The 16,534-nt window shown below is 35.2% G+C and overlaps 1 protein-coding gene across 1 annotated transcript; it reads right to left on the bottom strand.

Annotated features, from left to right (window-relative positions):
• Positions 1 to 3,433: 3,433 nt before the first annotated feature.
• On the bottom strand, positions 3,434 to 12,745 carry LOC133178924 (neuronal acetylcholine receptor subunit alpha-3-like). Its single transcript, XM_061313578.1, has 6 exons — positions 12,700 to 12,745; positions 12,393 to 12,532; positions 12,199 to 12,243; positions 10,072 to 10,181; positions 9,250 to 9,782; positions 3,434 to 3,920 (listed from the first exon to the last, which is right to left on the bottom strand). The coding sequence occupies exons 1-6, from the start codon at positions 12,743 to 12,745 to the stop codon at positions 3,490 to 3,492; spliced, it is 1,305 nt and encodes a 434-aa protein (XP_061169562.1). The 3' UTR covers positions 3,434 to 3,489.
• Between the last annotated feature and the right edge of the window lie 3,789 nt (positions 12,746 to 16,534).

Below are 16,534 nucleotides of genomic sequence, written 5' to 3'. Positions count from 1 at the left end.
TATTAATTTCGGTCTGTTTGTCCATCTGTATTTCTGTCTGTCTATATCACTTTCATTTCCATGCGATATCTCGAGAAGCCTTTGAGCTTTCGCAATGAAATTTTACATAACTACTCCCTATGGCCTAAAGGAAAACCCTATTGATTTTGAGGTCAAAGGTCAATGTAATAAATATAATCTTTTAACACTTTTCGTTTCCGTGCGATATCTCGAGAAGCCTTTGAGCTTTTGCAATGAAATTTTACATAACTCCCTGTGGCCCAAGGAAGACCCCTTTTGATTTTGAGGTCAAAAGGTCAAAGGTCAAGGTTGTAAATCCATACATTCCTCCTGTGTGTAACACTTTCGTTTCTGGGCGATATCTCAAGAGGCTTTTGGGCTTTTGTAATGAAATTTTATACCATAACTCCCTATGGCCTCTCTCGCCCCTCCCAAAGTGTTCCGCACCGTTTTTTTTTATTGTATTAAAAGTCGCCTGGCACTATTTTTAGCACAGGAGTATGTGGAGAGTTATTAGATATAATACAGGTTGTCGGCAGACTTTATATTCTAATTACATTTATTAGAACTGTTTAGTAAAGGCTAAATTAGACACCATATGTGTTGTAATATTTTGACAATATCGAACCTGAATATAAACAAGTATATGTGACCTAATGTTTGCATTTAATTTGCATTACAAGCTAATTCAGAGAATTTGTGTCCCACGCTTCTATACTTATATAAATTAATAAATTTTGCAAATAAACTCCGAAACGGGAGCACCAGAGTTCTTACTTACTCCTCTAACAATACACTATATACAAGCTGATGTCCGTAAACTATATTGAGATTTCACTCCCATAGTAAGTATCGTACATAAAATTAAAAGTCTACTTTCATTTTCTATAAACAGCCATGAAATAGCAAAAACGTGAGTACGGTGGCGTTTCCGGTTGGCGGATCTAAGTTACTGGCAATTTTTAATGAAACTGATAACAAGCAATAGTTTATTCATTTCATAAAACGTCATCACTGAATTATTCAATCAAAACTTGATTTAAATGATGTAAAAGAAATAAGTTGTGATAACCGAGTAAAAAGGGAAATGTGCGAATTATTTTCGTCATTCACCGATCTTAATATTGACGGAAGCTTCTAGAACATCAGATATAGCATCGAGCCCGATGTTAAAAAGAAAAAACGAGGCGATAATAGCTGTATGAACATAAAAAAATGCTTTGTGTGAATGGTCATTGAAGAAAATGGTAAACCATTGATAACATTATAAGTTGTTATATATCGAAAGGCTATTACATATACATGTATGTAATAGGTTTTCCTAATAAATTTATTGGTAAAATTAGTATATTTCCTTGCTGACTGAGAGCATCGTGGCAACGAACCCGAAGAACAATTTGTACTGCGTAATAAAGTTGCTTACATGAAAAGAGAAAATTAATGAATAAGGTATTGTTCAAATACAATTAAAGCTGTAAAATTCTGTGCTTTAATACATTTCAGTTTTTTTCTGAATACAGTATCAAATACTTGGCCTATTCACAGGGCGTTAAAAGCTCATTTTTACACATGTACTAGGGTCTTAGTTTATAAATATGTATGTACCTTATTGATTTGTAAAAAGAAAGTAAAGTACATTTTTTACATATCAATAAGGTACACACATATTTATAAACCAAGACCCAAGTGCCAGTGAATTTTTACTCCCTCCTCCCAAAAACAAAAATCATTTTATCAGTAAAATGTGCATATTCGCTGCTTTTATCCTTGACGGAAATGAAATAAAAAGCATCTGAAAAGTTTTTACAAAAAGGGGGGAGGGGGAGGGTGGAGACTGACGTACATCTACTTCATGCGGGATTTTGTACAAAGTATTTCTTCCTGCTATAAGCCTGTAGGCCGTCAGTAGAAACTATACAATATATTTTCTGTTGGTAGTGGTGTAAATTCAATTCCCCGCGCTTGCACGGGATTTCATCTAGTAGGGAAAAAAAGAAGAGCATGCGCAGATCTTGGGGGGGGGGGGGATCGGATCCCCCTGGATTTGCAGAATTATTAAATGTATACGTGTATATTGAAGCAAATTAAAAAGCCAATATGGATATAAAGATTTGATTGCTCATTCTTTAATATGTGTATAGAAGATTCTTTTTATGTGATATAGAATATTTATCACACTGTAATAATGATTTTATGAGATGTTTGTACACGCCAGACGTCGTAACTTTTCATTTCGTATGTTGAATACTATCATTTAGTAAATCAAAAAAAAAAACAAAAAAAAAACAACAAAAAAAACCAAAAAAAAAAAAAAAAAACGGGATCGTCTGGGATTTGAACCCGGGACTTCTAATTGTCAAGCAAGAATCATACCCTTAGACCAAAGACGCACTTGATTATACATCAAATTAAATGCAAACATTAGCTCACATATAATGTTTATATACACGTTCGATTTTGTCAAAATTTTACACAATACATGGTGTCTAATTTAACCTTTACTAAACAGTTCTTAGATGTAATTAGAATATAAGGTCCGCGGACAACCTGTATTATATGTATTAACTCTCCACATGCTCCTGTGCTAAATATAGTGCCAAGCGACTTTTAATACAATAAAAAAAAAAACGGGGCAGGACACTTTGAGAGGGGTGAGAGAGGCCATAGGGAGTTATGGCATAAAATTTCATTGCAAAGCTCAAAAGCTTCTTGAGATATCGCCCGGAAACGAAAGTGTTACGCACAGACAGAATGTATGATTTTACGACCTTGAACTTTGACCTTTTGACCTCAAAATCAATTATAGGGGTCTTCCTTAGGCCACAGGGAGTTGTTGTGTAAAATTTCATTGCAAAAGCTCAAAGGGTTCTCGAGATATCGCGCAGAAACGAAAGTGTTGCAGACAGACAGAAATACAGACGGACGGACAGACAGACCGAAATGAATATTCCCCCCCCCCCCACGTGGCGGACAATAAGCAATCGCCTCATTGGTCCAGGGGCACAAGTCTTGCTTAGCATATGGGAAGTCCCGGGTTCAAATCCCAGACTATCCGGTTTTTTTTTTTTTGAAATTTTTTTTGATTAAATGATAATATTCAACATATGAAATGAAGAAGTTATGACGTCTGGCGTGTACAAACTTCTCAAAAATCATTATTACAGTGTGATAAATATTTAATATAAAAAGAATCTTCTGTACACATATTAAAGAATAAGCAATCAAATCTATAATTATATCCATATTGGCATTTTTGCTTCACTGTACATTTAATAATTCTGCAAATCCAAGGGGGGGGGGTCTGACCCCCCCCCCCCTTAGATCTGAACATGCTCTTCCTTTTTCCTTAAGCAGGGGACACAAATTCTCTGAATTAGCTGTCTTTTTTTTTAAAGTACAAAATACACTACAGAAAAGAAAATGAACAGTGAATAAAAAGTGGGAAAAAAGTGAACAATTTCACAAAAGAAAAAAAATGTTGATTTGTCCTCAGACTGGAGGAACATCACATACAGCTATGATTATTATCAATACCACTGTTACTATTAAATTTATGATATTGAACAAATAAAAGAAGAAAGTGTCCAGAAAAGCAGAAACTTCTTTACACTGGAATGGAAAATGCACTTCTGTGTGAACTGCTGGAGTTTGTGAGCGATGTCTCATCATACGCTTCAGTGATTTTCTTCCTTCATTGGTTTCTTGTAATTCTGTTTTGTCATCTACGGAATCAAGTTGGTGTAACTTTGTGTCTTCCACCTTCTTGCTTTTGCAATTAATTTTGAGAAGCACAGTGAATGTGAAACATTGAAGCCATTTTGGTACGTCTGTTTGATCTGTGTTGAGATAGAGGCGAAGGTTTAACACTGTGATGAATATACCCAGGGCGGCCATCATCAGTATTATGGATTTGTAAATTCCTGTTCAAAGAAGAACAAAATTTGCACATTATATTCAAAGAGTAAATTTATAAAGTACAATGCAGTTATGTGAATGATTTGCAATTTTTAGATCACCTGAGGTGATGTACTTCTATCGGTTTTTGTCCGTTGTCATAATTTATGTGTTGCCAATCATGCCTCAATTAAGATTTTAACAATTTCAGCTTCCTGCAATGTCTGAGCAAATTTTGATAGCATCTTTGGAGAAATGGGAACAGAACTTGCAAATATAATGATCTCTACCTCCCTGGGACCTGAGGTTTAAGGCCAAAACCATCAAAATTAATCATTGTTAATGTGATCTTCAAAATTTTATTTCTTGACATCAAACACTTGAACTGTGCCATAATTATAATCAGCAATGAGTCCTTTACCAAAACTTTGAAATTTACATCTCCTGGGTTCAGGAGTTCAGACTCAAGTGTGGGGACTAGGTGGTAAATACTATAGTATTGAAAATGTAGAATATATTATAAAGTCTACTTTGTTTTCATGGACAGCATACGAACTCTTTGTACGATTTTAACAAGTACTCGGTTCCTTTTACCAAAATTGTGAAATTCATGGCATTCTAGGCGTTGTTCAGGCTCTATGGTGGGGCTTAGTTGATCATGTATTAAAACGAGACCCAAGGGCCTTAATGATCACCTGAGTATAATGTAATGATCTATAGATTAAAACAAAATAAGCTGATAAAGCTATGTTGCCCAAAAGCAAGAGAAACAGGATGATCAGGGATCAGCAAAATTTTAATTTAGTACTCAGCAACAAATCTTAAAGTTGATCTGTTTATTTGCCTTACTTCCCCCATTTGTCAATATCCTCATGCAGACAAAACAATAGTTCTAGAGCACTGTTAACTAACACATATCATTCCCCCTCACACTGGCCTCTCTTAGTCTATAAAGATTATTTATTGTACAAAGATATAGTATTTTTGTCCCATTTTCATTAATCTATTATTTAAAAGTTTACCTGACCATTAAAAAACTATGAAAGTACTTTTGTATTACAATATGTAAATATCATAAAATTTCTTGTACAATTCTGTTATTCAATTGACCTTACAAATTACATTATTTACAGTGATTAGCTATATTATAGGTGAATAGCAAAGGGAATAACTTCTTTCAGTAGAAATTAATAAATTGAGTAAAGGGTACAGAATTTCAAAACCTGGTAAAAACACCCCTTCTTATTACTACTTTATGTACACTATTTGCCTCCTAGATGCCCAGGAGCAGAGATGCCCGGGAGCAGAGAAGAAGATTTTCAAGGAAATAATCATTTTCACTATAGATTCAATATAGCTTTACCCTAATACCAAAGCCCCTGACCCAGGGGCCAAGATATTCACAATTTAGGATGAAGCACTCTTGCTCAACATAACCATGCATTTAGTACGTTTCCTTATTATCAATGGCCAAAGAAGAAGATTTTCAAAGAAATAATGCATTTCTACTACATATTCAAACAAAAGGCCCAAATGCCTTAACGGTCACCTGAGTATAACAATTTAGAGGATCCATAAGCTGATAAATGAAGCTTTGTTGCCCCAAACCAAAAAAAAGTATGATAAGAATCAACAAAATAATTGGTCTAGTATCTATCTGTCCCCCATTTATCACTATTACCATGCAGACTAACAAAACATCTATTTTTTAACCCCATATTATCACCTTCCACATTGGCCTCTCTTGGCCTTTGAAGAACATTTAAAAAGATAAGTTATTTTTGTCTCATTTTTATTCATCTATTATTTCCATGTCTACCTGATCATTAAAACTAGGAAAGTAAATGTTATAATTGCATAATTCTCTTATTCTATTAACCTTTCAAATACATTATTTACAGTGATTAATTATCAAAGGTGAATGGCAAAGAGGAATAACTTTGCTCCCTAGAAAAAAGAAATAATAGAGCCCTGGCCAGGACCAGAACACTTGACTAAATGGTCCAGATGTTCAAAATTCTGGTAAAAATACCCTAAAAAACTTTTAATCTGGCTGCCTCCAATTTGCCCAGGAGCAGAGAAGATTTTCAAAGAAATAATGCATTTTCACTACAGATTTAACACAGCCCTACCCTAACACCAGAACCCATTACCCAGGGTCATGAAATTTACAAATTTGGAAGAGATACCCTCATCATCATAACTATGCAATTAGTTGAAGATTTTCAAAGAATTCACACATTTTCACTATGTTATCAATAGACCCCCCCTTTCGGAGAAACACCCTGGGACCACAAGTTTTAAAATTTTTGTAAAAGCAACCCTGCTCATCATAACTATACACTTGTTTCTTTGCTTTATAACCAGGAATAGAAAAAAAATATTTTGAGAGTAATTATGCATTTTCATTATATAATCAATAGAGCCCCCCCTCCCCCTTCACCAAAACCCCTGACCCTGGGGTCATAAATTTCACAATTTTGGAAGAGGCATTCTTGCTAATCATAACCATGCACTTCCTTTGTTTAAATAATACCCAGGAGCAGAGAAGATTTTTCAAAGAATTTATGCATTTTCATTATATAATCAATAGAGCCCCGCCCTAACACCAGAACCCCTCACCCTGGGGCCATGAGATTTACAGTTTTGGAAGAGGCACTCTTGCTCATCATAACAATGTACTTAGTTAGTTTGTTTCATACCAAGTAGCAGGGAAGAAGATTTTTCAATGAACTAATATATTTTCACTATATAATTAACAGAGGCCCGCCCTAACACCAGAACCACAGACCCTGGGGCCATGAAATTCACAGTTTTGAAAAAGACTCTCTTGGTCATCAGAACATTGTACTTAGTTAATCTGTTTCGTACCCAGGAGCAGAGAAAAAGATTTTCAAAGATTAATATATTTTCACTATATAATCAGTAGAGCCTCACCCTAACACCAGAACCACTGACCCTGGGTCCATGAAATTCACAATTTTGGAAGAGACCCTATCACTTATCATAACAGTGTACTTAGTTTGTTTCATACCCAGGAGCAGAGTAGAAGATTTTCAAAGAATAACTATATTTTCGCTATTAATCAATAGAGCCCCATCCTAACATCAGAACCCCTAACGCAGGGGCCATGAAAATTATAATTTTGGAAGAGGCAGCCTTGTTCAAAATAACTATGTACATTGTTAGTTTTGTTACTCTGCTCCGGGGTCATGAAGTACACAATTTTGGAAGAGGCACCCTTCCTCATCATAACTATGCATTTAGTTTGTTTGCTTAGTACCCAGGAGCAGAGGGGAAGATTTTCAAAGAATACATACATTTCTACTACTATATATCAGGTATTTTCTGAGGTTGTCCAATTTTTGCGGAATTGTGGGACAAATCCAAACAAATTACAATCGCAAAATATTTCTTCCATTTTAATTCAGATATTTCATATACAAGTCTGATAAGTAGTGCGTATGTCAGTCAACCTGGTTTAATGTTATTTCATAACTTCTTACTCTGTATTCTGAAAATAAGAATTAAGCTTATGAATGTATGAAATAGAAAGGTTTTGAAAAATAGTTTACTAAGACTAAATACAAGATAGTACAGCTTAGTAACAGTTCTCATGCACCTTTGATCAATATGCCTTTAAATGAATTTATAAAACGTAAACATGGCAGTTTACACTTGTTCCTTAGAATTTGGCGTTCATATCCCGTAGAACGCAGAAAATAATTTGCTACCTTTCATGGATCAAATCGCAGAAATTCCCAACTGCAGAAAGTACCTGTTATTGGTATACTGAGTATATAACCTTACACTCATTAGAGGTTATTACAGCCCTAACACCAGAACCCCTGACCCTGGGGCCATGAAATTCACAATTTTGGAAGAGATACCCTTCCTCATGATAACTATGCATTTAGTTTGTTTGCTTAGTACCCACGAGCAGATGAGAAGATTTTTAATGAATTAAGGTTTGACGACACGTCTCCAGAAGCAGAGAAGAAGATTTTTCATGAACTAATGCATTTTTACTTTATAATCATTTGAGCCCTGCCGTTACACCAGAACCCCTGACCCAGGGGCCATGAAATTCACAATTTTAGTAGAGGGCTCAATGCTTATTACAATCATGCCAACAGTTAGACTGCTTGATGTTGAGGAGTAAAGAATATTTTAAAAGATTGCATTAATTTTAGTGGTTTTGGCACCGCCCTTATGCCCCAGGGAGGCAGGGACCATGAAATTCACATTTTTTTAAATTCCCATTCACCCATAGATGCTTTTTGTCAAATTCGTTGAATTGGTTGAGTGGTTTCATAGAAGAAGTTGAAAATGTTCAAATGTTAAAGCATGACGGACGAAAACAGATAGCAATAGGTCACCTGAGTTTATTCAGGTGACCTTAAAAAAAGTACATCTTTGAAAGTTTCCTTCACTCTTGAACATTATTCAGTCAACCTATTTCCATTATTATGATAAACACTAAGCCCTCTACCAAATTGAGAAATTCATGGTCGACTGATCTGTGGTTCAGGCTTCAGAGTGGGTCTCAATTAATGATTATATATTGGAAAATCCATTACATTTCTTTACTTATGGACATCTAGTTGACAAATTGTTTTACATGATAATGATTACTAGTAACTCTTATCCCTTTCCAAATTTTGTGGCCTCTGGCCCATGGTTCATGTCCAGGATGGTGTGAAGTTGGTCATATCTTGAAATTATTTCAAAGTAGCATCATTGAAAATCTTAATTTATTCATGGACATCCAATTGGCAATTTGTTTGCGTGATTATTATGAGCAGCTAGCCTTCTACAAAGAGTATGAAATTCATGTCCACTGGGACCAGGAGTTTGGCCTCAGAGTGGGCGTAAGTTGGTCATATATTTAAATTCATTATTCAGTTGGTCATATATTTAAATTCGTTATTCACTGTACATTATCTTCTTTAATACTCCTGAACATCTATAAGACAAGCTACAATTAATATGCTAATGATTATAGTGTCCTCATCAAAATGTAAAACCAGAGTTCCAGTTCCGGATAGGGCCCAAAAGTGGGGTAAAAGATAGGGTCCGGAGTCCGCATACTAGTATAGCTCTCTCCTACAGAATGGGAGAGGATCGTAGATTTTGACCGTGGTTTGCGACGATGAAAAGTGACCAAAGCTTGAGAAATTAATGATACTCAGGGGGCCTTTAAGGCCAAGAGGCCTGTGTTTTAAATTGCAAGCAGTCCAAGTCTGAAAAAAATGAATTCTAGAGAATATTTTAAACTCATTTTAAAAAGATATATAAAGATCTGAAGATTTTGTTACGATATAGGATGAAATGAAAGGAATTTAAAGAATTTACCTATGATAGGAGTATGTTTTGAAGCAGCGGGCATGCTTTCTCCTACGAGCATTAGTAACACTACCAGAGCTAGAAGGACTGTCAGAGTATAGGAAATCTTTTCTCCAGAATCCACTGGCAAGAGGAAACTTAGGTTTGTGAGCAAAGAAATAAGTATTACTGGGTATACAATGTTCGCCAGGTAATACCCTGGGCGCCGCTTGAAAATGATCTGGAACTCCAGCTGGGAAAATTTTTCCTCATTTTCTTCCAAAATCCGCTCCTCAACTTGCGATGAGTATAAGATCCACTCTCCGTTTTCGTTGAAATCCTGCGAATTGACCGTGTTTCTAGATTTGTTTAGGATCATTACCTCTGTTGTGAAGGCAAAGCTAGTGACTTCAATCTTGCACATTTGGTAGTCGAATGGATAATAGGCGATATCAATATCGCAATGGGTGACAAAAAGTCCTGGAGGGTCCCAACGAACCTCGTCTGTATTCTTTACTTTAAAAAATAAATGATCGTGACCAATTGGGTCCATCCCTCCAACTCTGAAAAATACATTGTTCAATACAGATAAAACTGGGTTTTATGTATTAAGCACATTATATCAAATTGTTGGCAGAGTCTGATGAGTTTCCTCGTCGAATATGCCATTAAATTGTGCTTGGGCAGTTCAAGCATTAATTAAGACAGCCTTTAATACAATAGAAAAAATAGAAAAAATTATATATATATATATATATATATATATATATATATATATATATATATATATATATATATATATATATATATATATATATATATATATATAGTTGTTATATATATTATAGTTACGAGTTGTCAATGATAAGTTCTGGTCGCCATATTTTGTCCTGTTTAGTGTAGATGTATTCTATGTCGCCGTATGACGCCTTTGTCCATACCAGGCGAGGATCTTTCCATTTCTACAAGTAACAGATCTCATTAAAATTCATCATCATTTGCACAGTCTCGTGAATTCAGAGACAAAGATTTAGAAAAAGCAAGTCACTCAGGTGACCTATTACTATCTGTCGTCGTGCCTCGTCCGTTAAGTTACGAGCTTTTTAGCATCTTCTTTGGAAATACCTGAGCCAGTTTTAGTTATAATTAATATTTTAAAAGGTGAATTTCATAATGTCTTCGTTCCTCGGGTCTGAGGGGTGTGACCAAAATCAATCTTTAGCCCTGGATATCAAACCAAACAGTCAGTCAGTTGGCATGATTTTGATAAAGCAAGGAGCACTTTATCAAATGACAAAGGTGATATAACAAACGGTGATCGATCTAAAAAAATCCCACAAACAATTCAAATCTGTAAACAGTGCATAAATTCCAGAATTGGAATCAGGTGCCCCGGAGGAGTAAGCATACCCTGTTGACTGGTCACACCCTCCGTGAGCCCTATTTAATGATCAGTTTGACGGAATATTTTGTAGTATTAATGACCTAACAATTGGTATGAAAAACATGTATGTCAGGCAACATTCGACCCAATGCTAGGCTATATTTGCTAACAACGTCATTATTACGACAATCGAATTCACGAAATGCTGATTTTAAACGTGTTTGTTGAAATCACTGTAACATCAACTTATTTGTTAGTAGCCAACCTGGTTTAAAAATTGATCATACTCAGAGCAAGCTCTTGAGTATTGAATAAATTGGAATAAAATATTCAATTCAATATATGTAAAATCAATTATATAATCAATAGAGCCCTCCTTCCCGCAGAACCCCTGCCACAAATTTCACAATTTTGGAAGAGGCACCCTAATCATCATAACCATACACTTCGTCTATCTGCTTTAGATACAAAGTGAAAAAAGAATTTTTTTAAAAAAGATTCATGCATTTTCACAATATGTACTCCAGAATCTCTTACCCTGGGGCCACGAATTTCACAAAATTGGTAAAGGGCTCAATGCTTATTAAAATCATGCAAACAGATTGACTGCTTGATGTCCTGGAGTAAGAAAGTAGATTTTTAAAAATTGCACTCATTTTAATGGTTTTGGGCCCATCTCTAAGGCCCCAGGAGGCATGGACCATGAAATTCACACTTCACTCATAGATGTTCTATGTAAAAATTGGTTGAAATTGGTTCAGCGGTTTAAGAGAAGCTGAAAATAAATATTAACGCACGACGCACGTCGCACGACGACGGACGAAAACGGATAGCAATAGAGTGTCTAAGGTCTCAAACATTTCCTATCTGTGTGGATCAATTAAGGTTTTTAGCACTGAGACCTGAACAAAGGCTCAAGAAGCTTTTAAGCTCAAATTAAGTGTACCTGGCATCCATCTGTCTATCCGTCTGTTGTGTGTCATCTGTAAACTTACACATATTTTCAACTTTTTCTCCTAAACCACAAGGCCAATTTCAACCAAACTTGCAACAAAGCATCCTTGATCGAGTGGAGGGAAGTCAAGTTTATACAACTGAAGAACCACGCCCTTCTTATACAAGAAAATATTATATAAAAGATAATTTGGTACGGTACCGGTCATCTAAATATTCTCAGGAATGATTGGGCCAGAAAAATGTGCAAACATCCTCAGTAGTGCGGATTCAACTTTGTTTAAAACCCCAAGGATGATAGGACCAAAAAAAGGAATCCTCTTCTGAATAGCAGAAGGGCCAAGTCGAGTCAGGTGAGTGATGTGGCCCATGACCTCTTGTCTTACCTCGGGAGACCCTCTCTTCCAAGGAGTAGTCCTTTTCCATAACTCACAAGACCAAAGTTTTATCACTGAAATCGTGGCAATCAGCTGAATGTTGTCAATTTAAAAACAATACCATAATAATCATATGTTTACTTAATATATTCATGTATTTAGTAGTCAATAATGCCCCCCCCCCTTTCTTCATTCCTTTCAGATTATTATATATGTTTCGTACGAGAGGATTTAGATAGATTGGTAGACATGTAATATACGTACGACCGTCATCCATCCAGAAGTTGACATGGTCTGACTTTTCATGTCCTATAAAATGAACATGAAATTGCATTCGGATAATTCTATATATTATCATAATGAGCATACAAATATCATTATGATACATTGTAGCTTGTATTTTTAGAATGTGAAAAAGATATGAAAATTAACTCGATAAAAATGTTTGATGAAGTTACCAGATCATTAAGAGAAAAGAGGACAAATTCGATACTGATATTAGTGACGTCAGAGGGTCTCACGTGATTGTTGTAAGAGATACCAAGAACATCAGCGTGAATGCTTGTGGCAAGTGTTGTTGTAAACGCGCCTGACGAACCTACAAACATTTTCAAAGATATAACATTGCATAACGTGAAATTAAAGTAATTTTACAAAGGAAAATATATATTTTTATTTACAATCAATTTGAATTAAATTGATTGGCATCATGATAAATAATTTTAAGGACCTCTCATATGCATTTATGAGTTTGAGCATACCTACCTTCGAAAGCGCAGTGAATGATGATCGACAGAAATACACCCTTCATCCTGAACAAGATCTACAAAATTGTCAAATTCAAGTCAACGATTTACGCGGAGAAACAATCCCACCGGACAAACCAAGGGATTTACCCCAAGATTTCAACAATGATGTTTTCTACATAACTCACTGACAATATGTCAATCTGGGAGACACAGGTTCTAAATAAGAATTCATGCATATGATTAGGTAGACCTTTTGACTAGACTGAAGCTAGCAGCCAATAACAGCAGCCACTAAGCCCGTAGAAGTTTTTGCAAGCTTAAGGATGTTCATATTACAAGAAGAAAGGACATACATGTACATGTATTCATGAAGTGTACTCAACTGAAACTGAAAAAAAATCTATACAACTAATATAGCCAGGTATAGTTGTCATTAATTTCATTATGCATTTTAAAGATTATTCATAAAGAAAAAACTGTCAGATTTGGTTAAACTTTTAAATCTCTGGATCAGAGAATAAAAGGAGCTTTATTAAAGGCATTTTAAAGATTACATAAAGAAAAACTCTGTCAGATTGGTTATGCTTTTAAATCTCGATCAGTGAATTAAAGGAACCATCCCTCAAAGTCACTTATTAAAATATCGCATATACATTGAATGAATAGATCCATGTGCATTTTTTACACGGTGTTATTAAAATTTTTTAAACATATTTTTTTAAGAATACTAATTATCTAAATGTACGAGAGCTGTTCGGAAAGTTAGCAGACTTCTGTCATAATTGTTTTTACTTGGAGTCATATGATACCCGGTATCCAAATTTGGAAGAAAATTTTTAACAATAAATCCGAATGGTTTGAGTTTACATATCAAATATATCATGATTTATTTCAAACTTATTCAAAATCTAAAACTGCCAAAATGGGATCAGGGATCATGGTACTGTCATGTAGTAAATTTTGAATTTACCGGGTGGCAGTAAAACCCGGTAAATTCAAAATTTACAACATGACAGTACAGGTCAAAATTTATTAATTAACAAATTGTGTATTCGATAATATCTTTATTCATATCTCTGTAAATTGAAGCAAAAAGTGAAAAACATGCATCTAGACTTCAAACTTGATTTGTCCTAATAAAAAAAACAAAAACAAAAAAAACAGCGTGAATGTATGGATTTTAGTTTCTCTATTTACACGTATGTTGAATTTTTAGAGAAAAAAATCTGAAATAAATTATTCTGTACATTTATCAACATAGATAATATATATAGCTAATTCTCCGAATTCAAATTCCAAGAGAGCTTAAACTGATGCTGCATTTGGACTTAAGTTTTAGAGCCATTTTCATATATAGCATACGAGGGGTGACTAAAAAGTTCGCGAACTAATTGAATTACATTTGTACTTCCATAAAAGAAATGAAATTAGGTTTCAGTGTTCATTATTTTTTAAAGTAGTCCTCTCTTATTTTAATGCACATCTGCCACCGTTCTGCCCATTCGCGAATCACGTGATTCACTCGGTCACGTGACATGCTCCGTGACGTTCTATCACAGAAGCTAAGAGATTTTTCCGAGTCATATTTCTTACCATGCAAGTTTCAGAAATGGCCAAATCTCGGAAATAGGATGGGTAGATAAGGATATCCTTTCTCAGAATGAGCATGGTGACCATTATAACCCGAGTCTTATGTCTTAGAAACATCGTTTATCCAATATGGATATATATAGTATGGGTGCCTTCTTTTTATCATATCTGATATGTTAAAAGACTAAAGTAAACGATATTTTAGTGAATTAATGATTACATTATTGTTAAGATATTCAACTATTTTTCTAACTGCTACTCGGCGATCTCTCATAACAAATTGCTCAACTAAAGGCACATCTCTTTCCCAACTTGCTTTCACTGGGCAACAGAACAAACATCATTTTTAACCATCCCCCTTCCTTCACTAAAACAATCAATCCCTTAAATGATTGAAATTCTGTCAAGTCTTTTGTTTTCATAAATCTTGTACAAATTATTATATGCTACTGCAAAGGAATTTCCAAGATATATATTAAACTTTACAGCCGTTCGTTGCTGGAGTACGACTGAGTGAACCATTTTTTGTCACAAAGCACCTACCTATTGACGTCATTTTCACATCGTGACGTCACAGTCATGGAGTAACAAATTAAATATCATCTGCTATTTAAAGAACATGTGTACGACTATATGTGTGTCAAATTTCGTTCTGAATTGTGGTTTTCTAAATATATAGATAGTTCGAGAACTTTTTGATCACCCCTCGTATTTCACCTTAATATCGCTAAGTATTTATATACATTTCCTGAAAATATATAAACGAAATTCAAACCGGACATTACTTTTCAAGCAAGACAACAATCAAAATGTTTTATTGCAATGATTTAAAAATACTTGATTGTTAAAAATACCAGCACACACGTTTACCGATTGTGTCATTTTCTGCAACATGTTTTAAAATAATGTTCTCCATCTGCGACAAATAAAACAAGAGGCCCAGGGGCCACAACGCTCACCTGAGCACTGTGGCTAGGAAAAAAGCAAAAATCAGTTTAGTATTGAAAAGCTTTTTCCTATGTATTCCTATGTAAAACTTTGATCGTCCACTGTGGCCCCACCCTACCCCTAGGGGGTCATGATTTGAACAAACTTGAATCTACACCACCTGAGGATGCTTTCACATAAATATGACCAATCATGGCTTTCCTGTTCTTGAGAAAATTTTTGAGATTTTTCTTATATACTCCTATGTTAAACTTTGATCATCAATTGTGGCCCCACCCTACCCCCGGGGGTCATGATTTGAACAAACTTGAATCTACACTACCTGAGGATGCTTCCATATAAATATGACCAATCATGGCTTTGCAGGTCTTGAGAAGAATAATTTTTTAAGATTTTTCCTATATACTGCTATGTTAAACTTTGATCGTCCACTGTGGCCCCACCCTACCCCCGGGGGGTCATGATTTGGACAAACTTGAATCTACATCACTGACAATGATTCTACATGAGTTTCATCTTTCTTGGCCCATAGGTTCTTGAGAAGAAGATTTTTTCAATGATGCCATTAATTTTTCACTATTTCGTAATTATCTCCCCTTGGAGGTGGGCGTGACCCTTCATTTGAACAAACTTGAATCCCCTTCACCCAAGGATACTTTGTGCCAAGTTTGATTGAAATTGTCCCAGTAGTTCTGGAGAAGAAGACTGAAATGTGAAAAGTTTACAACAACAACGACGACAGACAACGGACAAATTTTGATCAGAAAAGCTCACTTGAGCCTTCGGCTCAGGTGAGCTAAAAAAAAGTTATAAACCTAATGAACCAGACTAAAAAAGTAAAAGTTTACTAAACCTGTGGGCGAGATATTAGCCAGGCGCAAAGTTGTTAACAACGTCCTTATCAGTTTACATATTTCCCAGGTAAGACTGCACATCATATAAGTAGTGCAATCTATTATAACCTCCAACTCAAATTGCCCACATTATTAAATAATGAATATTTTATATGGGAACTAACAAAGTACTGGCATACGATTTATACATGTATATGGGAAGTATACAATTGTATAATTCTTACCCAATACCAACAAATATATTTATTCCTGAATTATAAATATAACCTGTTTGTATTTGAAAATGTTTGTTTGTTTGTTGTTTAACGTCCCTCTCGAGAATTTTTCACTCATATGGAGACGCCCCCACTTTCCGGTGAAGGGCTGCAAATTTTGACCTATACTTGGCACTTAGGGCCATTGAGCAGTGAGGGATCGTTTTAGTGCCAGCACCTACTGCGACACGGGACCTCTGTTTAT

This window comes from Saccostrea echinata, unplaced genomic scaffold (assembly GCF_033153115.1).
Source record: "Saccostrea echinata isolate AGI-Se365-2 ecotype Australia unplaced genomic scaffold, CSIRO_AGI_Sech_v1 ptg000004l, whole genome shotgun sequence".
In the NCBI taxonomy this organism is placed as follows: domain Eukaryota; kingdom Metazoa; phylum Mollusca; class Bivalvia; order Ostreida; family Ostreidae; genus Saccostrea; species Saccostrea echinata.
The sequence above is the reverse complement of the archived record's forward strand: the minus strand, read 5'-3'. Positions and strand labels throughout refer to the sequence as shown.

Excerpts from the sequence above, each read along its gene's own strand:
- LOC133178924 (XM_061313578.1), bottom strand. The coding sequence starts at position 12,745 with ATGAAGGGTGTATTTCTGTCGATCATCATTCACTGCGCTTTCGAAG. Across the intron at positions 12,533-12,699 it reads CATTCACTGCGCTTTCGAAG|GTTCGTCAGGCGCGTTTACA; the intron begins GTAGGTATGCTC and ends AAATGTTTGTAG. Across the intron at positions 3,921-9,249 it reads AAAACATACTCCTATCATAG|GAATTTACAAATCCATAATA; the intron begins GTAAATTCTTTA and ends TTCTTTGAACAG.